The 25,166-nt window shown below is 39.1% G+C and overlaps 2 protein-coding genes and 1 long non-coding RNA gene across 7 annotated transcripts; 2 read left to right on the top strand and 1 right to left on the bottom strand.

Moving 5' to 3' along the window:
• Nucleotides 1-90: 90 nt before the first annotated feature.
• Nucleotides 91-12,882, bottom strand: LOC133529188 (aldo-keto reductase AKR2E4-like). Of its 3 annotated transcripts, none has more exons than XM_061866841.1 (7): nt 12,768-12,882; nt 4,345-4,440; nt 3,224-3,379; nt 2,936-3,052; nt 2,319-2,486; nt 1,047-1,247; nt 91-368 (listed from the first exon to the last, which is right to left on the bottom strand). In XM_061866841.1, exons 1-7 carry the CDS (start codon nt 12,771-12,773, stop codon nt 183-185), a joined length of 930 nt encoding a protein of 309 aa, XP_061722825.1. In that variant the 5' UTR covers nt 12,774-12,882; the 3' UTR covers nt 91-182. The 3 variants fall into 3 exon arrangements, with proteins under 3 accessions (XP_061722825.1, XP_061722824.1, XP_061722826.1); XM_061866840.1 differs by lacking the exon at nt 12,768-12,882 and adding an exon at nt 5,076-5,241; XM_061866842.1 differs by lacking the exons at nt 2,936-3,052; nt 12,768-12,882 and adding an exon at nt 5,076-5,241.
• Nucleotides 8,265-17,582, top strand: LOC133529189 (aldo-keto reductase AKR2E4-like). Of its 3 annotated transcripts, none has more exons than XM_061866843.1 (7): nt 8,265-8,420; nt 13,325-13,420; nt 13,711-13,878; nt 14,924-15,040; nt 15,267-15,434; nt 15,837-16,037; nt 16,838-17,582. In XM_061866843.1, the coding sequence occupies exons 1-7, from the start codon at nt 8,385-8,387 to the stop codon at nt 17,024-17,026; spliced, it is 975 nt and encodes a 324-aa protein (XP_061722827.1). In that variant the 5' UTR covers nt 8,265-8,384; the 3' UTR covers nt 17,027-17,582. The 3 variants fall into 3 exon arrangements, with proteins under 3 accessions (XP_061722827.1, XP_061722828.1, XP_061722829.1); XM_061866844.1 differs by lacking the exon at nt 8,265-8,420 and adding an exon at nt 8,726-8,777; XM_061866845.1 differs by lacking the exon at nt 8,265-8,420 and adding an exon at nt 12,939-13,061.
• Nucleotides 17,583-18,346: 764 nt separating this feature from the next.
• LOC133529187 (uncharacterized) lies at nt 18,347-22,264 on the top strand. Its single transcript, XR_009801105.1, has 5 exons — nt 18,347-18,469; nt 19,154-19,175; nt 19,349-19,375; nt 21,395-21,487; nt 22,141-22,264. It is a non-coding gene; the product is annotated as an uncharacterized LOC133529187 (long non-coding RNA).
• The last annotated feature ends 2,902 nt before the right edge of the window (nt 22,265-25,166 follow it).

Below are 25,166 nucleotides of genomic sequence, written 5' to 3'. Positions count from 1 at the left end.
TCCTTCAGTAAAGGTCTTTTTAATGCTAAACCAAAAGGAATTGGAATGTATACTCTGGCAAACCCACTCTGTAGTAGACAAGGCGCGAAATTCAAATCACTACATTACTTTTTTATTTAACATTATTATTATTCAGCCCGAATATTGCGCGTTAATCGAGTTATCCATTAATTAAAATAAAACTAACTTTCAAAAGGGTAGTTAGGAAAATCCTTCAATATCGTGGCGTTAACGACCCTAACGTTCTTGTTGAACTGTCCTATGGTGGCCACCTCCTCGGCCGTCAGCTTGAAGTCGAACAGGTCCAGGTTCTGCGCCAGCCGCTTCTGGTTCGTGGAGCTGGGGATGATGATTAGACCTCTTTCGAGCTGGAAGAGAAAATACTTAGTTATAGAATCTATTTAGTATTTTCTATAGCTCTAATTCTTATCCCACAGCTATCTGTGAATGTATGTGCCAGCGGTGAGGAGGCCAGGCGCTCGCGCGCGGTGTTTTTTCTGAGTTGGTACTTTCGTGTTCACGTTGCATGAGTGTTTTACTGTCTGCTATGATAGTAAACCACTTTTCGCATTTGTGTGACAAAAAAATATATGTTCAAAAGGGCAAACAAATGGCGGGGAAGTATTTAGTTTCGCAGGAGTCGAGGAATCCTAACACGCTACATATCGGTTTGAAATACGATCAAAAACTGTAAAAACCCAGCACGACTTGACTGGGGCTCTTCCAGTATTTGTCCGCGATATCGACGAGTGTAGGGTCGTCGCTGCGCGGGGGAGGAGAGGAAGTCTTTAGTTTTGTGCTTTTGTGGGAGACCAGGAATCCTAATACGCTTCATATCGGTTTGAAATACAATCATAAACTGTAAAGAAACTTACAGATACCGCAGCACCATTTGGCTGGTGCTCTTCCCGTATTTGTCCGCGATAGCGACGAGTATAGGGTCGTCGTTGCGGGGTGGTGGGGTTTTTTAGTTTTGAGGGAGACCAGGAATCCTAATACGCTACATATCGGTTTGAAATACGATTAAAAACTGTAAAGAAACTTACCAGATACCGCAGCACCACTTGACTGGTGCTCTTCCCGTATTGGTCCGCAATGGCGACGAGTATAGGGTCGTCGTTGTGGGGTGGAGGAGGGTTTTTATTCTCGCGGGAGACAAGAAATCCCAACGGGCTGCATGCCATCACCGCTATACCTAGTTTATGACAATGAGACACTAGGGGTACTTGCGTCATGGTTGGGTTAACCTGAAATGGACAGCCTTTTAGTTTTTATTTAGAAAAATATTTTAAGTGATCGATTTGAACAAAACTAAAATGTATTACATATATATGTATAACAATCTATTTCAAACTCAAACAAGGTCCGTCTTATTTAAGCTAACTTTGCACTAACTTGAACAGAACTCAGGGCATCCGCTAGCTGGCGCGGTTACACGGAGCGGGCGAGCGGGTTAAGCGTGCGACGGATTTTAACTCCAATGGCACCACTAGCCCACGCTAGCGGACGCAAGTGGGTGAATGTCATTATACAAGTAATATTTTCATGGAAATTTGACATTAATCCATTCAGGGCCAGCGACTCAGCATATGGGTCATGCTCAAACAGTTTCCGCAGGGCCAATGACTCACATGTGAGTCATGAATAAATTCTGATTTAAACATAAACGAAACGTAATTTGACGTAATAAAGGTCAATTGAACTTCCGAGCTTTGACCCATAAAACAACAACAAACAGCAAGTTAAATATGTAATAAATAAAAATGTTCATTCCTATATCTTTTTTTGATAGGCACAGAAAAAAGTTGGTTAGTAAACATGTTGCATAATGTTGTAAGCGGCTATTTATTTATCGTGCGCGCCAGGCCAGAGACCCATAAGCTGAGTCATACGATTTAGCTAAAAACGGTTTGTATGGTGGCCCGGCGTATTGTGTACGCTCGACGGGTCTTGGCCATGAATGGGTTAATGTGACATAGCCACACATTGGTCATTGCAAATGCCATGCCATGTTGGTCCGACTTTTACTTGCTAAGTAAAAGTGCCACCAAAAACATGACTATCAAAATATCTTAAATATAAACTTTGTGGCTGATTGGTCTGTCTGCAGAGTAAGCTCACACGGACTTTAAGGTAAATATGTCCGTTCGTACTTTTTCTCATTGTTGTTCTGGGCTATAACCGCGAAAATCGAAGTTCGTCAATTGCGGGCTCTTTAACTAAGTCTTAGTAAGAGTTAAAGAGTAAGATTCCGCAATTTACGAATTTCTGTTTCCGCGGTAGGGCCCCTGGGTTCCAAATGACGAAATGTAAGTCACCTCTATTTGATTGACAGCAGGCTTGATCTGACTATTATTGAACAGCCTATCTAGCTGTGAGCTGTTGAAGTTGGACACCCCAATAGACTTGGCGAGCCCCAGCGTTTTGGCCACTTCCATGCCCCTCCACGTCTCTGCGTAGTCGATGTCCGAGGGCGACCCGTCAGCCTGAAATTGGTTGAATTTACGCAATAAAGGGTCATCACACCCCGGAGTGTGAGCGAGACAGGGCTATGCAGTTATATCGTTGTCTCGCTCACACACCAGGGACCCATTTCTCGAACGGTATTAGACTAATATTATTAGTCCACGAACTGGGGCCCATTTCTCGAACGACATTAGTCTAATATTATTAGTGTTGCCATGGTATTCATACGACTTGATAGTACGTGGACTAATAATATTAGATTAAAACCATTCCGGAAATGGGCCCCAGAGCGTCACTACGTAGTCGATGTCCGAGGGCGACCTTTCAGCCTAAAATTGGTTAAATTAGGCAAATATTCATTAATTGTGTAGGATGAGTAATTACGTTTGACCGCTGACGTAGATGGCGCTATAAATGTTTATGTTATATTCAGCACGGGTGGTACAGAACCATAAAAAAGATTATTTACATTCTGAGCAACTGGGCAGTGTATCAAGTAGAGGTCTACGTAGTCCAAGCCGAGTCTCTCGAGGGACTCGCGGAGCGCCGGCACCACTTGGTCTTGGGCGTGCCTGTCGTTCCATAACTGAAACACGTTTGCAAATTGTTCAGGCCCCTATGGCGTTGCAACACATAGCATGCAATTTTAGATCGATCAAATGCCGCAATGTGTTGCAAATCGTGTGCGTGTACTGGCCCTGGGCAGGAATTAAATTATTTTACACTCGCCATACATAGTTTATACAAATGTCTTTACCTTAGTGGTAATAAACAAGTCATCCCTCTTAACCAAGCCTTTGGCAATGGCGTCGGCGATGCCCCGCCCAACTTGCGGCTCGTTCTCATAGAGGGCAGCAGTGTCTATGTGGCGATAACCCTCCTCGATAGCCCATAGCACTGCTTGACGAAATTCCTGCGGAAAAAGACTTAGGTATAGTCAAATTGAACAAATGCGTACGTCAAATCTTGTTGGCGGCCAAACCACGAATCCGCTGCCAGAAAGCCGGTCCCATAGAAAATGAGAAGTTAACTTCAATTTATTGGTATGGCCGGAATGAGGGACTTACTTACTTGAGGGAATGAGGGAGTAGTTACCACCAAACCGTGTTGGTGGTAAAAGGTGGGAATTTTTATTCCCAGTAGTTACCACCAAAATTTTGTTAGAGTTCAATACTAATAAAAACAATAGGAATGATAAAGTATAAATAAAGAGTGCTTTAATAAATAGTTATAAGTCGATTAGTGTTTCTGTTAACTGCTTTAAAAGTGATCAAAAATTTTAAAACCGGTGCAAGTGCATAAAATTAAAAGTTAAAGAGAAATTAACGTTTGGTTGAAATTTATCTTATTAATTGTAAATTGAATTAATTGTGACGTTATCTATGAAACCTGAATCTTTTGTCGAGGGCGCTTACGCCGCACTGCGTAGCGCCGCGTTGTATTTATATAGGAGCATCGCTGATAATGTCGTAAGCGCCATCAACAATAAGGTCCGTTTCCATAAATAACGTCACATTATACGAACAAACAAACAAATCTGTCAAAGATCGACTATTTTTGATCACTTTTAAGGCAGTTTACTTAAATTATACTGATAACTAATTAATTCGACTTAATTAATTATTGATTTCATTGATCATCATATTGATCACTCTATATTTAGACTGTTTTTATTAGTATTGAACGCTAACCAAATTTCGGTGGTAACTATTGGGAAAAAAAAATTCCACGTTTTACCAGTAGTTACCACTGGTAACAACTTGGTTGTAACTAGTGGGAATAACCCGACAAAGCTAACACTGCACTAATTTTCCAGTGACAGCGTGTAAGTGTCTAAGTGTCAGTAAATGTGGAAATATGACGTTTACATAAACTTACATCTGCCTCTGTTTTTCTGCCGGTGCCAAGGGCCACGACTGGAATTTTATTTCCGTCGTTCAGCTCGATGTCAGGTGCTTTACCCGCTATATGCGTCTGGAACAACGCAGTGTTTAAACTTAAACAGTAAACAGCCTCTAACCGCGACGGTTAAATTAAATTAAATCGAGCGATTTGATCAGATTATAAATTGCCGTCAATCTTATCTAGCGTCCACACGTGCAGTTATTTAATCACCAATTTTAGATTAATGGTGACATTAAAGCGCTCTTAATCAAAAATAATGCCCCCAAACGCGCATATCTACTAGCGTCACAAATTGGTTTTCTTCACAATTGGCATCTTTATTTTATCGGTAATAATTACAATAGAATACAGCAGAATCGGCGAGCTAAATAGAAGTTTGCGTCCACTCCACACCACCTTATTTGATCACACACACCAGGTTGTTCCCGTCTGGACCTGCCTTATACTGCAAAACTATAGTCCAAATAGCTACTAAATAACTACTGTAACGTTTTTTTATTTGGGTATTTCCACTTATGGACGAAAATATTTTCCCCGCACAAGCTGGTAAAGGCCCCCTTGATTGTTCCAAAGCTGATGAGAAAGTTGCATTTTATCCACATGTGTGGAAAAGTAATCTGATGCATATTTTGTCTCCTTATGTTGGCTTCTAACGCACGAGAGGCAAACGCACTGATGTAAATTAAAATTATAAAGACTTTCACCTCACTACCGCAATGAAAATATAAGCCATAAAGCAAAAATATCAGAAATGCTTGCTGCATCAACATGATTTTACATTTTTTTATACTTTTTCTCCGATATCTAAACGAGTCAGTAATGCAATGAGGATACGCTGCTCAATGCCCAATTTAATTATGTGAAAAATAATATTTAGCGACGTATAGTCGTTGCACTGTGTTCTTGAACAACTCAGTATAAATCATTTACCTATAACAACCTCATTCATTGTTAGTGAGTTTCAATTATCATTACACCAACCCAAACCTACAGATGAAACGAATCAATTTGTCATAGGTGATTTTTTTGTAATACTTATTTGTTGATCTAATCGGATAATATTACTCATTCCGTCAGTTTTCCATCGTTCAAGGACATCGTCAGCATGCTCTAATGGTCGGAAAAATAAATTAATAAGTGCCCAAGCGAGTGCGAAGCGCGAGCAAAGCGTCTCCGTTTTCAGTTTGGGCATAAATGCTTTCGTATGTCCGGTTGTTTTATACAGAACACATTTCTGAAATGATTCTCTTGAAATGTTGTGAGACTTGTGAGTAATAGAATCAGTTTTTGGATTTTTTGAGGCGCGTCTCATTTGGGGGACGTAGAGTGATTCCAATTTAGCATTTAGCTTTCCAAGAAACTGCTACTTCTCCAAAGGAGTCACAAGACGAGACCGTAGATGTTGACCGTTTAATTATGGAAATAGAAGAAGATCACCTTTATGGGATAAATACTCAAAACATATAGCTATAGGGATCTCATATTGAAGAAATTTTTGTCTTTTTTCTATTTCTCCGAAGGAGCAAAGGCAAGACAAGCGACTGGTACTGGTACGAACTCCATGTTGAGAATGAACAAATCGACTTTTTCATCGCAGTGCGCGCAGTGAATTTTCTGCGATATTCAGCGCGAATCTGAAATCGTGTCACAAAAATTAAAATTGTATTGCGCGCTTGGCCTTATATTTTTAACAGACTTCAAGATTTCAAAAGAGGAGGTTATCAATTCGGTTGTAAATATTATGTTTTTTTAATGTTTGTTACTCCATAACTCCGTCATTTCTGAACCGATTTTGAAAATTATTTTTTCGTTTGAGTTTATATATACACAGATTAGTCCCGTACATATATACACAGTTCTTGTCAAAACTCACTTTGATGATGGGATCCACGAGGAATCGAGGGAACTCTTCAAATGTGAAATGCATACATATAGTGATTTTTGTATTTTCTGTAACAAGTCAAGCATTTACATTTTAAAAAGTGACATTTGATGAAGTGGAACTGCTGATGATGATCAGAATGGAACTCTTCAACGACGCGTAGTACACGTTTGGCGATTTCTCCTCTTCGCTGTGTTTGTTACGTAAATTAAATTTTCAAAACAAATTTTTGTCAAGTTCGAGTTCTGACGATGGGGTCCATGAGGAATCGAGGGAACTCTTAAAATATGAAAGGCATACATATAGTGATTTTTGTATTTTCTTTGATAAATCAAGCATTTACATATAAAAAAGCAACATTTGATGAAGTGGAACTGCTGATGATGATCAGAATGGAACTCTTTAACGACGCATAGTACACGTTTGGCGACTTCTCCTCTTCGCTGTCTTTGTTAAGTAAATTAGATTTTCAAGACAATTTTTAGTCAGGTTCGAGTTCTGACGATGGGGTCCATGAGGAATCGAGTGACCTCTTCAAATATGAAAGGCATACATATAGTGACCTTTGTGTTTTCTTTAAAAAAAATTTTTTGTCAAGTTCGAGTTCTGACGATGGGGTCCATGAGGACTCGAGGGAACTCCTCAAATGTTAAAGGCATATATATAATATATATATAGTGATCTTAGTATTGTCATTAACAAATCAAGTACCTATTTACATTTGTAGAAGTGACATTTGATGAAGTGGAACTGCTGATGATGAACAGAACGGAACTCTTCAATGATGCATAGTTCACGTTTGGCAATTTGTTCTCTTTGCCAAGCAGTTAGGTTTTCAAGGCACATTTTTATATTTCTATCCTATTTAGTTTTTTTAATAATTATCTGGTGCTTTATTTCATGCATGGTGTAAAATAATTTATCTTAAATACAGTCTAATACCCTATTGCGGGTATCTTCCCAGTCAACCATAGGGCAAATCTGAAATGTGTCAAGGTGGGTTCAGTAACAAAAAAAAACATGTTACCTCCTTTTCTACATAATTAGGCGTAGGACGCTGTCTTTTTAATTTAATTGTATGAAATCAAAAATCAACAATAGTCGTTCTTTCACCGGTCTCCCTTATTGAAGTCGGTTTTTGTTTCTTGAAAATTATATAGCATAACGTTGGGCGAAGCGCATATGGTAAACAGTTGGAAAGACCTGGTCTAAGCCATCTTCGCCCCGACTTTAACAAAGTGAGGACGCGTCATTATAAACGTCATATTTTATTAGCCACTCTGTCTTTGCAAATGTCATGTTGAGCTAGATTTTCATCTGACTCAATCGTTCCGCTAGGTTTTCTGTGACCAAGAATGGTATACGTTCAAAACGTTAATAGAATAAGGAGAATATATAATATAGGACATCCACATACAAATTGACTAAGCGCCACAGTAAGCTCGAGAAGGCTTGTATTGTGGGTATGGGTATTCAAACAACGATATATACCTATAATAAGAGTCTGTTCGGAAAGAGTAGAATTGTATAATGTATTGAGCCCCATACATTCCACGACTCTTTCCGCACAGACTACACATACCTATTTAACATTGTATTTACATAAAAACATGCACCCATGACCATGACTCAGAAACAAATATCTGTGCTTATCACACAAATAATATACATCTCGGGACCATCGGCTTCATAGGCAGGGTCACTAGGTACCTCACTCGACTAGGCCAGACCGGTCGTCATAGGAGAAATAAAATAATGATCCTTCGCAATTTTATTATTCTTTTTAGGGTTCCATACCCAAATGGTAAAACGGGACCCTCTATTACTAAGACTCCGCTGTCCGTCTGTCACTAGGCTGTATCTCATGAACCGCGATAGCTATTTTAGTTGAAAATTTCACAGGTGATGTATTTCTGTTGCCGCTATAACAACAAATATTAAAAAGTACGGAACCCTCGGTGGGCGAGACCGAGTCCGGTTTTTACACGTATAGATACCGTTGATACAACATGTGTCACTATTGACTATTAATCAAACAACCTAGGTTCGTGACCGGTTTCTTGATGGTTGATATAATTACGTGAGGGCGTTGCACAACTTGCACAACCAGTATACTCGCGGTGCTCTCAAGATGTGGTGCGCGATCCTACTGTGTCTCGGGATTCAGGTATCTAAGCTTGTCTAGTTTAATGTGTTGAAAGTCAATGGCAGGGACAACATTCGACGCGATTTATAGTATCCCTTAATTAAAGTGTAAATTATCAAACATGACAATGACCAACTTATTTATTTTTTAACTATAAGTACATGTGTACATTGATTTCTAATAGTTTCTCATTAATCAGGTAATTATTATGGTATCTTTTTTGTTTCTGAGCTATCTACATTGGCGTTAAACTAAATTAATCTTAATAAGATTTAGCATGTCCTGCACCTAATCTTTCCCCTGTTTAAGGAGGAGGAAGTGACATAGACCATCTCTCCCGAAAAAAGAGGGTTGTCGTCATAAGAAGACTTGAGTTAGGTAGGTAGTTTAATTGAGAGATAGGTACTTGATTATTTTCTTTTGAATTTTAGGTTAGGACAAATAATACCAGATGTGTTGACCGTTAAGTAATTAACTGTAGGGTGTCTATGATAAGATACTTAATCTTGCCAGGAAACTGTTACCAGAAACCCGAGGAGCACCAGACTGCCTAAAATTGTCATAATAGTACATTACGATACAAGTGCGAAAAATAGGAAATTCGAAACGAGTGGCGATAAATTAAAACACGACCGAAGGGAGTGTTTTAAATCGACACGAGTTGCGAATTACCTATTCGCACATGTATCGTACAACGTTTTACAGTACATATGGCCCTTTAAATGTTCGACACAGTAACATAATATGCTACTTCTCGCACTAGTGCTATAAAGTAGCCCCATATGTACTGTAAATCATATATTTTAACTCTTCAGTAAATATAGAATAGAAAAAAAATATCCAGGTGGATATCCCAGACGCTAGAATAATATAAAATGCCTGTGAGAGACGGGCACACGGGCATGACGAAGCTAGGGTTTCCGTTATTGCCCTTTGGGCTACGGAAACCTATAAACAACTTATTGCAAATTTTACAAGTCAAAAGGTAATACAATATATAATTAGGTGTATGTCAATTTATAATAATAATCAAATTCAATTACAGTAAAATAAAAATATATTCGCATAATAACATTATAGATAGCGTCACTGAAAAGATTTCCACTCAGCTAGTTGTCACGGTACCTTGGGTAGGTAGGTATAGAAGTTTCTTGGATGTTAGATGTTATTCCGGTCCGTCGCGGGCATTGAACTACTTGACAGCATCACATCACGAATTATTTTGCAAAGTTTAAATGGTCAGCTGCAGCATCAAGAGTAGATTTTATTCTGAATTGGCTTCTGCATAAGTCCAAAGAAAAGCAAGTAATAAAGACGGCTGTTTTTTAGATAGGATCTAGATGCCGCCACTTTCAATGGGTAAACTGTAAACCAGCGCTGTGACACAGCAAATGCTGAGCTCATCCGTTTTTAACCGACTTCCAAGATTTCAAAAGGAGGAGGTTCTCGATTCGGTTTTTTTATGTTTGTTACTACATAGCTACGCCATTTCAAGGCCGATTTTAAAAATTATTTTTTAATTGTTAGTCAAATCAAATCAAATCAAAAATCATTTATTTCGAACACTGCCCATAACGTGTTAGTAACATACTGATACTTAAATCTAGAGTTAGTATGACATGACATTAATACCTACAAATTCTTACATAAAGGGGCATGTACGGTCAAGGAATTTAATTTGTGACCCATTTCGTACCTTGTCACAGTGACAAGGTACGAAATGGGTAGGAAATTAAATTCTTTGACTGTACGAGGGTGGATTGAAAAATTCGCGGCCTGAATATTAAAAAGAAAACAGAGGTTTTTTAATTTATTTTTCTACATAGTCCTCGTCGAGTTGAATGCACTTGTTCCATCTGGATTCCAGAGCCATTACACCACTTTTGAAGAAGCTTTCCTTGAGACCTTCAAAATAGGCATCCACTTCAGCTTGGACCTCGGCGTTGCTTGAAAATTTCATATATACCACCCATATGTTTTTTTAAATTGGGGAACAGATGAAAGTCCGATGGTGCTAAATCGGGTGAACAGGGTGGGTGGGGCAATAATTCAAACCCACATTTGGCAATCTCCGCCATCGATTTTAGTGACGTGTGAACACATGCATTGTCCTGGTGGAAGATAACTTTCTTTGTCAACATTCCAGGTCTTTTTATCTTCAGAGCCTCGCGTAATCTGCGTAATAACTCGCAATAATAGTCGGAATTTATAGTTTATAGGAATTTGTAGTTTTTTTTATAGTTTTACCTCTCTGAAGATAGTCAACCATTATTATTCCCTTTGCATCCCAGAAAACAGATGCTATGACTTTATTGGCCGACAAAATTGCTTTGGCTTTTTTGGGAGGCGGAGATCCAGGACGAACCCACTGCTTCGATTGCTGTTTGGTCTCTGATGTATAGTGGTGGACCCACGTCTCGTCCATAGTTACAAATCTGTCCAAAAAGTCTTGAGTATCGGCTTCATATAGGTCTAGACATTCACGTGAATTAGTACGGCGAGCGATTTTTAGCATTGAAAGAAGCCTCGGGACCGAGCTCGCCGACACCTTGGAAAAACCTAATTCGTTGACGATAATATTTTGAGTTCTTTCATAAGAGATGCCTACGATGTCAGCTATTTCCCGCACCTTTAATCGCCGGTCTTTCATTATCATTTCGCATATAATTGCCACATTGTCCGTGTTAGTCACCGTTGTTGGCCTCCCGGGACGAGGGTCATCTGCGATACTATCTTGTCCACGCTTGAATTCAGCTGCCCATTTTTTCACCATCGTATATGATGGACAGGATTGCCCTAATGTACTTTGCATATCATCATAAATTTGCTTCGGTGTCAATCCTTTTCTATGCAGGTATTTAATCACAGCACGCTGCTCTAATTTCTCCATTTTCACGATATCTACCGACACGTAACTTTAAATATGCCGTAAAATTGCTTTTAAATATAGACGCCAATTGAAATTTCGCGGGAAGACAGTTGAATAATGACAGTACAGAATGGCGGCAGAAAAATGAAAAAAGTTATTTTTTTTATTGGCCAGGCCGCGAATTTTTCAATCAACCCGCGTAGCTGCACCCAGTGCTTCAGCCACGGTGAGTCCCACCGGTCGGCCAACGGGCGCAGGATGGTATTCGAGCTGGCGCGCCATCGTCTCAACAGCGAGCTACATCGCTTCCTAAGATCGCGTGGTTCCTTATGATCCGTCCCTCCGCGAACATACCCAAGGCGCTACAATGTCGCGGCAGCACAAACCCTACCCTGTACGCGTTGTTGTACTGTAACCACAAAGCGCTGTATGCCCGCCGCGTATAGCTGATCCATAGGTTGCACGTGTAGGACTGACAATATGCTTTAAAAAGAGCCTTCACGAGCCAACATATTGCAGCGCACAGCCAGCGCTCTGCGTTCCCTCTCAATGTCCATGTTGCCACACTTGTTGTCATGTATGTATACATACACATTTGTACCGTTTTTTTCAAAACCCAGTTCTGATGATCTTCATCAGATGATGAGATCCATGAGAAATCGAGGGAACTCCTCAAATCTTAACGGCACACTTGAAGTGATTTTTGTATTTTCATCAACAAATCAAGCTTAACAGGAAAGATTTGGATCCGGAAATGGACTCGGGCCCGGGCCTGGATCTGGAACCGGACCTAGTTCTTCTATCCAAAATGTCTATCAAATTAAATATAAAGCGATAACTGGACTTTACAAGTAACATGTGAACTACCGGTCGTTGACTCCAAAATGTTGGCTAAACGCGTCCATTCACTGCACACTAGCACATAAGCTATCGATATTACTCTTTAAATAATATTAATGAGCAAATAACAAAGGAATTAATCACGAGGCTAACTACCAAGATGGCGCTCGAACCGGAAGTCCCCCAAGATAAGTTGGCAGCCCAGACAGTGCAAGTGTTATTTTAAACGTTAAACTTCTATGAAATTATGACGTTTAGTTACACTTGCATAGGCTATCAAAATCGCTGCCAACTTGTCTTGGTCTGACTCTAGAACAAAACTAGAGACAGGGAAGACCTATGTTGGCAACCCCATTTGATTATGATATTTTAAAACTACTTAATTAAAAAGCCATATACAAAAAAAAAACATCCTATCCAATCTCGATGTGTTTACACAAATGTCCCAAGTACGTAGAGCGTGGAGTGCAGTATGGGTATGTATATATTATTAGGGGCCCATTTCTCGAACTGTATTTGTCTAATAATAATAATATTATAAGTGTGTTGCCGTATACCACAGACTTCGCGACTATGATATTCAGGTAGTTACCTATTGCTTTAAACTCACCAAACAAACTACCTATAGTACCTATGAAGATTTAAGTTTGCATTGTCACCTTCATTTTACTGTTTTCCTTTAATGTAAAGGAGAGATATACAACACGAATCGGTGGGCAAATTCCGATAACAAACCACGAAGTGAATTGAACCCATTGAAAAGTACCTAAATATCTCGATAAGATAATTGTGACAGCGACAGCTGCCAAAAGCAGCGAATGTGAAAGTTAGTCTAGTTGCCGTGTTCGCTTCGTGATGGACTGACGTAATAGTCGCATTCGCGTATATACTCGTCCAAATTGTACCTACTTTTAAATTATTATCTTTCTTCAAATTCAACCACAACGCGTAAGGTAAGATTAAAGGAAATTATATTAATCGAGACTAATAGGTATATGTGTACTTGATGTATACCTAACTAACGGCCATTTTTGAAACAAACGTCTATGTATTGTAGACGGATCTGTGTAACTGTACCTATAACTTATTGAGTTTCAAGATACATACAGGCTCAGCCTAGTAGACGGCTCACCGGATACCGTTTGTGTGTCTTGCTGCAGTATATTTAGGTATTATAAATAAATCTATTCTTACGAAAAATAATTGGTTATTCCAGACTATAATGGCGGGCAAGGCACCTGTCATCGAGCTGAACGACGGAAACAAGATTCCAGTCGTGGCTCTTGGAACCGGCAGGGGAACCGCGGCAGACGTAAGTTGACTTATTTAACTATATCTACCTACTTATAGGAAATGATATTTTATTGAGTTTACGAACACATCAGACGAACCTTAACATATTTTCGCGATAGAGAGGCAAAAAGACTAACAAGCGATCGAAGGTTTTTGGCTGTTACAGCACTTATGTCCCTGCATCTGTCAACATCTTAGCGAATTCAACGTAAAGCCCGCTGCAGGCCTGTGATATATATTTTTAAGCGCATAATGATTTTAAGGTACACTTGTATTATTGCATGGCCTTATCTAGTTCAATATTTCCAGACACCTATCGACGAAGTTCGTCAAGCAGTGCTCTGGGCTATAGAGGAGGGTTATCGCCACATAGACACTGCTGCCATCTATCAGGACGAGCCGCAAGTAGGACAGGGCATCGCAGACGCCATTGCCAAAGGCTTAGTCAAGAGGGAAGACTTATTCGTCACCACTAAGGTGAGATTCGATATTTCCTCCAAGTACATATCGACGAAGTTGGTCAAGCAGTGCTCTGGCCGAACGAGGAGGGTCTATCGTAAATTTACTGATAAACAACTAATTTAAAACAGCATTTGATGGGAAATTTTGTACCTACACAACAGCGCCACCTATACGATCAATTAGTACATATCGATCGAGTAATGACTACTTTCTTTATTAAATAATAGACCATAAAGTACGTGGATATATAGTATATTTACAGCAGTAAGTACACGATACCGATATTATAGCGATTAGCAATAGGAAGTGGAGATTGCTAGACGACGCCGCCGCCGCACCGTACGACCTAACTCGCCACCGCCATAGATTCTAATGCATTATCTGAGGAGATGAACATGTTCCACTAGGGCCAAAGTGGATCGCAAAGAACCGTTATCGCTTCATCTTCTTATTAGAACTATGTTGCGTCAGTTTTGTGAAATAATTTTCGCACACAGTGGCCTCTAACAAGAGCAGTCGTAAAATTTCTTTGAAAAATCTCACGTTTTTATTTTTTGACAGCTTGCTGTGATCGTACGTATTTTATTTTTATACTATTTAATAGAATTACAGTAAGATCTAAATGGTATCAGTTTCACCGAAATCTGTTAATGGACCGAAGAGTAATGAGTCATTACAAAATAAACACGGCACATAAGGGTCAATTTAGCTCCGAATGCGTCGTTTCTAGCGCTGAATCAGCGCCATCTATATATCAACTGTACATTCATTGCCGAGTAATGGCTAATTTCCTCTGTATCAAAACTATGTATATAGGATTACAGGTATTATAGTTGCAGATATATGAGCCACTGCGCCATAACACTTTTCCTTACATCTGGTTTTGATCCGACCCCTTCTACGTGTTTTTAAAGACGTTTCACGTCAATATATTTACGAAACATTTTACGTGACAGTTATTCCATATAAATAATAACTATCATTAAGGAATCAACATTTGGACGCGCGAGGTTATATTATATATAACCCTATATAATAATCATTTGCAAACATGTTTCAGTTATGGAACGACAGGCACGCCCAAGACCAAGTGATGCCGGCGCTCCGCGAGTCCCTCGAGAGACTTGGCTTGGACTACGTCGACCTTTACTTGATCCACTTCCCAGTAGCGCTGAATGTAAGTTTTTTTACTAATTTTGTTTTCGGTAGAGTCAACAGAGATCATCAATATCAGCTGCTTAGCTCCATCTTTGAATGCCACGGCTATCGTGCGCGGCGCGTCATTGAACCTTATCGGAATGCACGAAGGTTCATATTGGGCTGCAACCGCCATCGCTAGCGTCAGTTCACTGTTGACGTATTTGTCGTTCAAAGGGTTAATGCGTAGATTTAACCAATTTCAGGCTGATGGGTCGCCTTCGAACGTGGATTACGTAGAAACTTGGAGGGGCATGGAAGAGGCCAAAAAGCTGGGCCTCGCCAAGTCCATTGGGGTGTCCAACTTCAACAGCTCTCAACTGGATAGGCTGTTCGAGAACAGTCACGTCAAACCGGCTGTTAATCAAGTAGAGGTATGTACTATAGCTGAATAAATGAAAAATAGAAAAAAAGAGAGGCAAGTTTCGAATTTGCGACCTTTTGGAACAGCGGCTTAATCGCTCTTACTCTTAACCAACTGATGCTTATCAGTGTGTGAGTCTTCTTCTTCTGGTTTACACGCCTTAGTTAGGCACATAGCGACAGCTACCATAAGAATAATTGATAACTGACCAGTAATAATGTGCTAACCCCATACTAAAATATCTTTTATCAAGCATACTAAGATACAAAAAACAAGGAAAATAGTTGAAATATGTATTATAGTATTATGTATTAATAGAAAAAGAGCTGACTGGCAACTTTTTGATATATTATTTATATTATTTCTTGTGTGTGTTTTCATTATCCAACTCTTAAAAAGTTATTAATTTCAGGTTAACCCAACTCTAACGCAAGAGCCCCTAGTGTCCCATTGTCAGAAACTAGGTGTAGCCGTGATGGCATACAGCCCGTTCGGCTTCCTCGTCTCCCGCAAGACTAAGGATACCCCTCCCCCGCGCAGCGACGACCCTACGCTCGTCGCTATCGCGAACAAATACGGGAAGAGTACCAGTCAAGTTGTTCTACGGTATCTGGTAAGATTTTATACAAGTATACAGTCCATTCGGATTCCTCTTCTCCCGCAAGACTAAGGAACCCCCCCCCCCCCCCACGCAGCGACGACCCTACGCTCGTCGCTATCGCGATCAAATAGATACGGGAAGAGTACTACCCAAGTTGTGCTGCGGTATCTGGTAAGTTCTTATACCCTCGTAAGGTGCACTGCATGGTAGGACTTAGGAGGATATAGTTTTTCAGCATATTCCGCTCGGTTTCGTGATGGACTCCTTGTTTCAGCTCAATATTTTAAAAGTCCATGTAAATGCTTAGCAAGCGAAAGACAAACCACATGGTTCAAAGCTTAAGCCCTTTTGGTACCGTGGCCGTGCGTCAAAGAACTGATACTACTTGGAAACCACGAACAGTGCTGCCGTGCCAATTCCCCAATGTGCACAAGCCATATTTTTCCTTTATATGGTAAACGAAAGTAATGCAAACAAATCAATACCACGAAATTGATTGTCCGAATTACCAACATCAAGTGTAATAGTTAGTGCTGGGCATTTTCCGCAAATCGACAACCTTTGTGCCTATTTGTGTTTAAAGAACTTTATTTCTCAAAAGAAATTTTACATTTCACTTAATGAGAATATATACTAAATCAAAAGTAAGTCTATTCTGCGTGAATCGAGGTAGCTCTACTCAAACTACCCCAGCTCCTTCACGAAGCCTAGCAATGTTGTCAGGTGGTTAACTGCCCCCTTTAGTGTGCACGTAGTGCCTAGGTTGTTGCTATACTGAAACCTAATAATTATGAAAACGTTCTCTCTTACAGCTCGACAGAGGCCTTATCATCATCCCCAAGTCCACGAACCAGAAGCGGCTGGCACAGAACCTGGACCTGTTTGACTTCAAGCTGACGGCCGAGGAGGTGGCCACCGTAGGACAGTTTAACAAGAACGTTAGGGTCATCGAACCAAAGACCTGGAAGGATTTTCCTAACTACCCTTTTGAACGAGATTAATTTTCTTTTTATCGGTGAGGTACCTGCAGAAATGTTAGGCTTCGATGAACACTTTCCAGACGCCGAGATTTAGGATTACCTAATAATAGAGTTTTGGTGGTTCTGAAAATTGTCTTTTGGCTTTTTCCGTTTCAAGACATTGACATATATCTAAAGACGTGCTTTACGGGCAATAAGAATAGGGCCAGTACAGCGGCGTCACGCACACGAATTCGAGTCAATGCAGTCTAACGCCACAACGCGATTGGTTGATGAGTTCGCATCACGCGCGCGAATTGGTCGCAACTAGTTGCGTTACACTGCACGATTGGCTCGAATTCGTGAGTGACACCACTGAACTAGCACCATTCTAATCATCTTATCTAATTATCATCCTTAGATATATGTCAATATTCGTCCAGATATTTTCATCACAGAATTTTCACTACAAACTTTTAGATTAAGATATGTAAATGCTATGTCATTCTACGAGTGTACACGTCAGTGCATGTTGTGGCTCTTCATTATTAATATGATATGACATTGTATTTTAAATAATAAATATTAATAATTAAAACTTTGTTTATATTTATCCTACATTATTAGGAAAAAAAGCCGGGGCAGCATTAGGAAGACGATGATGATTTGTTAATAAATATAAATTATCAAAATTCAAATAACGAATATTGACAAACTCTACTATAATCATTCTTGCTAACATATCGTGCCAATGCAAATAAAGTTGACTGTGAAAGCTGACGTATTGAAAAAAAAAACTACCATAGAAAATGTCAAGGACAGACAACCAAAACGTATGAAACAGCTAATATTTTTTTCGCGATTTCGGGGTTGGTCCCATAGTATGTTATGTTAGCTGCTAAAATGTTTAAATGATGACTTTTGAACTTATTACGTTTTCGAATTGATTTTTTTGGTATTTCATAGTATTTTTCTCGCGTTGATGTAGTGAAAAATTTTGTGTTTCACTCGGAAGCAAAGTTTGTTTAGCCCTCGTGCCTTGTAACTTTTCAAACTACTCGCTACGGTTGGGGTGCAATTTAGGAATCTTTCGCTTGCTCGGGTATCAATATTAGCACGAGCGGTTAAATAGCAACTTTGTCCCCTTATAAAACAAATCATTATAAGCTGCTTAATAGCAGTGGCTGGTTATTTATGTTTTATTTATAATCCGTTTCAAAAATATCTAAATTGACCAAGTGACCGTTTACCCTCAACAACTTAATGACTGCCTCGTATAGATAAATGCATGATTTTCAATCACCCAGTGTTATTTAAGGCGATTATTATGTGATCACAATTATCTCGATGCGCTGTAGTGAAGTATATAAGGCGCTGTTGGATGCATTTTCATCATATAAATATTACTATTTGCATTTACTGAAAACAAGCATCATGTTCAGGAGTTTCATGGTTTTGTTCGTTGCTGTGCTTCTCATAGCCAGTGTAAGTATTGTTTAATAATTATATTTTATTTCAATATTGCAAAAAATTAAAAACCACCGCCTCTGTACTGAGTACTGAAATAAATTGTAGTAGAGATAACTAGCTTGTTTAATGTCAAAATTTTGTGAAAAAAGAAAATGGTGCATCATAACAAAATAACAAATAATTATGGCACCGAGGGTTCCGTACTAACTTTCAATTATCTCATGACATGATTCTCATGTCACTATAAACTTCTATATTATACTTACTTAACTCTGCTATAAACACGAAAGACTGTTGTGTACAGCGCCATCTGTCGGCAAATTAGCTATCTAATTTGCGCGACCTGTATGTATGTTAGTTTTTCAGGGATAATTCTTTATCATGTGAGCCGATTTCAACAATTTTTGTTTTATTTGAAAGAATTTGTGTAATCTTATAGAAATTCCAAGTATAATATAACCCCAAAAGGGGTTAAATTGCAAATTAAATTAGAAAATGTTTATTGATCATGAAAAAAAGTTATCAAGGTAGAGATATGATTATATTTTTCATGCAATATTTATGATAATGTTATTTAAAAGTATGGTAAATTTTCGTTCGTAAACTTCAGAGATAAGGGACCCCCCTTATTTCTGAAGTTTTATTACCTATGCTATGTTGTGTAGTTGTAGGTATTTTAAATTTTTTTTTTACTCCCAGGGCCATGCAGAGGAGCAACAGGGTAAGTCTATCAAAAGTCCGAAAAAGATTTAATTTATGTTTAGTTTTATTTAGTTTGATATATTTTTATTTTTTATTTAGTATCGGATAAGCCGAGTAAAAATAAAAATCTTGTGAAAATACAAAAGTAAAATGTGTTTGAGTCTGACATTTAAGTGTCGGGTTATTTTCTAGGTGGCGGCGGTGGTGGCGGTTCGGGAAGTGAGTATGAAACGACAGATTGTATGCCTTGATCATTTTTTTATACTACGTCGGTGGCAATCAAGCATACGGCCCGCCTGATGGTAAGCAGTCTCCGTAGCCTATGGACGCCTGCAACTCCAGAGGAGTTACATGCGCGTTGCCGACCCTAAACCCGCCCCCCCCTCGTTGAGCTCTGGCAAACATTACTCACCGGCAGGAACACAACACTAGAGTAGGGACTAGTGTGATCACTGTACCGAGTACAGTGGCGAGAGAGTGCACTCGGCCGAGTACCGAGTACTGAACCTACCGCGAACAACGTTCGACGTGTTGCCTCCCTGTCACACTTACGTACGAATTTACAAGTGCGACATAGAGGCAACACGTCGAACGTGGTTCGCGGTAGGCCTACTGAGCCCTCGGCCGATGGCTCTCTCTCGCTACTGTACTCTGTACGTGTGATCAAGGCCTTAGATTAAATCGTCTGCGGTTTATTTTTTAACTGAGCGCTATTATTACTTTGGTTTCGACTATGACGGAGTTCAATATTTAGATGACATTTTAGTTATGTTTTAGAGTTCCCTGACTAGTGACAACTCCCAAACCACAAAAATTATAATTGAAATGTAGACACATTATTCAAAAAAGTATCCAAAGAAAATAAGCATTCAAAACCAGGGGGTTATCTCTCTGATTTAGGTATCATTTAATCCAAAAATTTACCGCATCTAGTGCCTGATTAGAACCTCCTTAAGTTACCGTTATACTTCATTTAGATAGAACTATACTTCTGCAGAGTTCTATCTAAACCTAAAAAAAAATTCCGTTTCTTTATGTGCCTACTTTGCTCCCAGTAGGTAATTGTGGTATAGGTAGATACTATGAAAACAATACCTCAACTTAATTTTTTTTAGTGACATATTGATAGGATAGAAGTGATGGTCTACTTTAAATCGGCATATACTTCCTCGTATCAACGTACCTACCTAGCAACATAAGATTAGTTTATAAAAAAATTATTTAAGCTTTATGTACTGTATAATTGTATATTGTCGTTTTATGTTGTCCCAATAACTACGAACAAAGAGAATTTGAAATAGAGGTGGATTGTCAAAGAAAATTTAGTAGCCACTTTTTGATATTTAACCAATTTAACACATATCAGTGAAAGAATAAGGATCAAAGTCAAATGGCGCTCTAAAAGGTTTAATCATGTGTCGAAATATGGCAGTAAATTTACTGTGGCTACAAAGTTTTCTTTGACAATCCACCTCTATTTCAAATTCTGTGTTTTTTTTATACTACGACAGTGGCAAACAAGCATACGACCCGCCTGATGGTAAGCAGTCACCGCAACCTATAGGTACACTCTGCGTTGCCGATCCTTTAAAAACCTGTACACTCCTTTTTTGAAGAACCCCATACTGTAGACCCTCGGGAAAACCTCGGAAGGGAGCACATTCCACAGCGCGGGAGGAAATTTCTCTTAAACCGCACAGTACGCGACCATTTAAGTTCTAGGGTGTGAGGATGAACACCCTGCCGACGGCGAGCGGTGCGGTGATAGAAAGTGGCCGTTGGCATCATGCCATATAATTCTTCAGAGCACAGCCCATTGTACAAACGGCAGAACACACACAAGGAGGCAAAGTCTCTCCTTAGACTTAAAGGTTTCAATACCGCTTGTGAGTTTAGGGTCGTCGAGCTGGCATCTAGGTGCTCCTGCCCAAAGGCACTCAAAGCAGTACTCCGTATGGGGTCTGACTTACGATTTATATAGCAGAAGTCTTTGCCCCGGAGTAAAGTATCGCCTCGCATTAATGAGCACATCGAGTTTTTTGGATGCCAGCGCAGCCTTCCTTTCCAGGTGGCTACGAAATTGGACGTCACTGGAGATGTCGACACCAAGGATCCCAATACTCCTTAACATGGTACGAGTACCACGCTACCTACCACGCACCACACCCACCTACCAAAAAATAATTTTGAGCATAAACGTCACATTTATTTTCACGGTACATTATTTTGTTGTAATAGGCGCAAGCGGAAGCGTGGGTGGCGGATTCGGCGGCGGTTTTGGTGGTAGCGCCGGCGGCAGCGCGAGCGGCAGTTCCAATGGTGGCGCTCAAGGTTTGCTTTTATGTTAATGGCCGGCAAGTCTTTCCTTACGCATATTTATTGTTGAATGTAGGCAAAAGCAGTAATTCTAGGGCAGCTAGAGCCCAACAGCAACCTTAGTGCATTACGATGAGACAATGACGCGCCGCACACGATAGGCGTGGCGTTCAAAGGGTTATACCTACTACGGCCACGATATCGCTCGGCAGCCGCAGCAGCGAGCGGCGGCCATAATTATGCGTATGAAAATACTTCCATTTGACTTATAACGAGTTTACAAGCTTTTATTAAATTGGCCTTGCTAAATGTAGGCTGAAGAAACTAGATCTTGGTAATTAGGACTCCCGAGTATATATGATTGTCGATTGATATTTTCTTTGATCCATAACATGCCGAATTTCGAATTTCCCTCTGACCAAGGGGCCTATTTAACTCGAGAAAGTGACAGACGACGCATATGTATATTATGGCTACCTTTTTGCGACCTGCCCCCGAAGCGGTAATATGTCGAATTGTAAAATTTAAGAGTCATGTCGTGTCATCCTCATTACCATTTGTCATAAAAATAGCCATAGGTATTGTTGACAGCCAGTGTAGCAACTCTACTATCAATTTAAATTGAGCCAAATATGTAAATCTAACAGAATATTTATGTTTCTTTACAGGATGAAAAAGATGCTTCACTCTGGCCGTGGCCCTAAAGCACAGTAACTAAGCACTATTTCTTTATGTAGTAAAAACTTTTGACTAACACAGTGTTTAAAATAAATGTGAAATTGAAGATATTGATATTATTTATTTTATTCATAAATTTAATGTCGCCTCTTCAAGACTTACGTCTTGAAATCTTGATGATATGTGATCATTCAAAAAGCTCCGACATAAATTACGTAAATAGGTACCTAAAAATAATTCATAACAATGATTTTATTTAGGTACCTATTTGATTTCCGACATTACCGATTACCATTGTTAAATGATTATAAGAAAACAAATAGAAAAAAAGTTGAGGATCACAAGAAAGTCAGTCAACGGAAAACGTAAAAAAATACAAACATTACGGTTGACTTGACAAAATACGGCTGACAGCTTCAATGTAAACAAAAAAATGCGGAACCGTTTATGACCTCAGACTTAATTAACTAAGATTACTTATTAAGTACCTACTTACTTATGACTGAAACTTGGAATCCTGATTATCCTTTTCGAGAATTTCAGCAAACCTTTGTGAGAACATAATTTTGTCTCTACTACTTAGTACGTACATGGGCAAGTTGTAAAAAGTTTCCAAATAGTTGGAAAAGTTCTTGAATTATTTTAGGAATTTTTCACAGGAAACAGCTTACATTTTGAAAATGGAAAATTCTGATTCCATACAATAATATTTCGACATTTTAAGTATCCAGAAGTGCCCATACAATACTCCTTTCTTAGTAGTGCTTACCTTAAGCATTTCAGGAAAAAGTGGGAAAAAAAATGGGCACAGGCTCACACAAATCGGAATTTAACAGAAATATGTGAGGCTACATCCAGTTTTGGTAGCCCTTCAGAATATAAATTAAAAACAACTCCACTGTATTCCAATCAAAACTTACTTATTTATTTGACTTATTTACATTAACTATATCTAATTAAGAACATTTATAATTTTTTTACTAATTAACAAATTAATAGGCTACAGCAGAATTATCGTTCGCATAATTATTATACTTCTCCCTGTCATTATGTACTTCTTCGTCATTGAACATCTGATCCAATTCCACGGGATCTTCGGGGGCATATACTACATTTCCTTTAAAGTCATCGTCATAATCCACTCCATTTGCATTATTAGCTGCTTGGGCCACTGCATAATTATAAAAATGAGGTCTTAAATCCTTATATTTGTCGTATAAATTACTATCTAAAGCACTCGGCGCTTGGTTTTCGTCGGTATCATAATCTTCGTTAACACTATATTTTTCTGCTTTTGGTGCATCGTCGTAGTCGTTATTTTCCTTTTGGTCGTTCGTTTCGGCATAATCCTGCTCATCGCCAGCATCCTCACTGTTACTGACTCTTGCATCTTCTTGGATTCTTAGAGCTTCACCACTATTCAAGTATATATCTGAATCACTGTCATCTTCTTTGCCATTCACTTCTACATTTTCTGCAGAGTCATAAAAGTTGGAGGCAGATGGTAACTGTTCGTGGCTTTCATCACTTTTTTGTTGCTCAATTTCCGCACTATCATTGGAATCTACATCCACATTTTCTGCAGAATTGTAAAAGTTTGACGCTGATGGTAATTGCTCATGGTTTCGATCACTTTGATGTTTTTCAGTCCCCGCACTATCATTGGAATCTTCTTCGCTTTCTACAACTTTATAACTTGCCTTTACTTCATCAGTTCCTGCTTGGTCCGCAACTCCATCGTTGATCCCTTCATCATCCAAAGTTGACACGGTAATGACAGCATCGTATGCCTTATCTGGATTACCCATAAACACAATTACAACGTACTTGTAGCCAGGTCCACCATCAACTATACTCGCTTTTAAGTCATTGTCGAAATCTATTCCAGTGACTCTTACATGTGCTATGGTATCTCCATCTATGGTCGCTGGATACCTTAGAGCCAAAGAACCACCCGGCACAGACACTCTAAACTGTTTGGAATTTGTTTGTACTTCTTCGTTACCGATGTCTAGTAGAAACGCGTATGGATACTTGTGATACGGATTGGCAAAGGTCACTGTTTGATGAATAATTAAAGAATACAGAAGTGCGAGAAACATAGCGGATGCTCTGTATAGCGAGAATGATGGGTTGTCCGGTAATTAGGTACTTATATAGATCGATGTCACGCCCGGTGGCTGTTGTTTTTGTGTGACCGTGACTGGCAATGAGGCACAACTTGTAGGTAGATACAATAGTACATTCAGGAAGAGTGAATTTCCTTATTGTAGTTTAAGATTTATACGTTTTGCTTCGACGTAGGACTTACCAACGGTAAGCCCCTATTTTGAGGTAAACTTTTTTTGCTACTGGCGTAGAACATCCGGTCATAATTATTGTGTTGATTTTCTATCTTATTTTAGTGCTTTCCCGGTTATATTCTACCTAAGTGAGTCTGGATTCTGTTTGGTTACATACATACCTTGTACTAAAATATATGGCGGGTAGACTACCTAATATGTACTAAAGAGACTGCCACATTTGACCTTCCAAATAAGACAGAAACTTAGGCTGGTACCTATCATCTTCTTGGTTCATACTTACACCTTAATAGTCTTAATATCTAAATTTTTAGCCGGAATTTTTTTTTCTTGGATTTGGAAAATAAGAAATTGTATTGGTATGTTGTGTTATATTGTTTATTGTTGGGGTTGTCTGGACGATATCGCTCTTTAGTGATAAGGCCGTCTGTTGTCTGTCTCTATCTTTAATCAATTGGTTTTCTTTAAACTGTACTATATTTTACTGAGGTGTGCCAATAAAGAGTATTCTATCTATCTATATGTTTCCGCATGATGAAAAGACAGGGGTTAAGTAGTATAATATAAGATATAAACTAAGTAGGTATATAAATGAAAAAAGGTACGTAATAAATCACAGCTTTTATTGCAATGAATAATTCTACAATCGTAAATTCCACCCGTGTTTGACACCGAACGTCCGTGTATCACAATGCTTAGGTACCTAACAACAA

The sequence above is a fragment of the Cydia pomonella genome, chromosome 20, assembly GCF_033807575.1.
Source record: "Cydia pomonella isolate Wapato2018A chromosome 20, ilCydPomo1, whole genome shotgun sequence".
Lineage (NCBI taxonomy): Eukaryota > Metazoa > Arthropoda > Insecta > Lepidoptera > Tortricidae > Cydia > Cydia pomonella.
This window is presented reverse-complemented; position numbering and strand designations above follow the sequence as displayed.

Excerpts from the sequence above, each read along its gene's own strand:
- LOC133529188 (XM_061866840.1), bottom strand. The coding sequence starts at position 5,141 with ATGTTGATGCAGCAAGCATTTCTGATATTTTTGCTTTATGGCTTATAT. Across the intron at positions 4,441-5,075 it reads ATTTTCATTGCGGTAGTGAG|ACGCATATAGCGGGTAAAGC; the intron begins GTGAAAGTCTTT and ends GCGTTGTTCCAG. Across the intron at positions 1,248-2,318 it reads CTGCTGTCAATCAAATAGAG|GTTAACCCAACCATGACGCA; the intron begins GTGACTTACATT and ends TGTCCATTTCAG.
- LOC133529189 (XM_061866843.1), top strand. The coding sequence starts at position 8,385 with ATGTGGTGCGCGATCCTACTGTGTCTCGGGATTCAG. Across the intron at positions 15,435-15,836 it reads CGGCTGTTAATCAAGTAGAG|GTTAACCCAACTCTAACGCA; the intron begins GTATGTACTATA and ends TATTAATTTCAG. Across the intron at positions 16,038-16,837 it reads AAGTTGTTCTACGGTATCTG|CTCGACAGAGGCCTTATCAT; the intron begins GTAAGATTTTAT and ends TCTCTCTTACAG.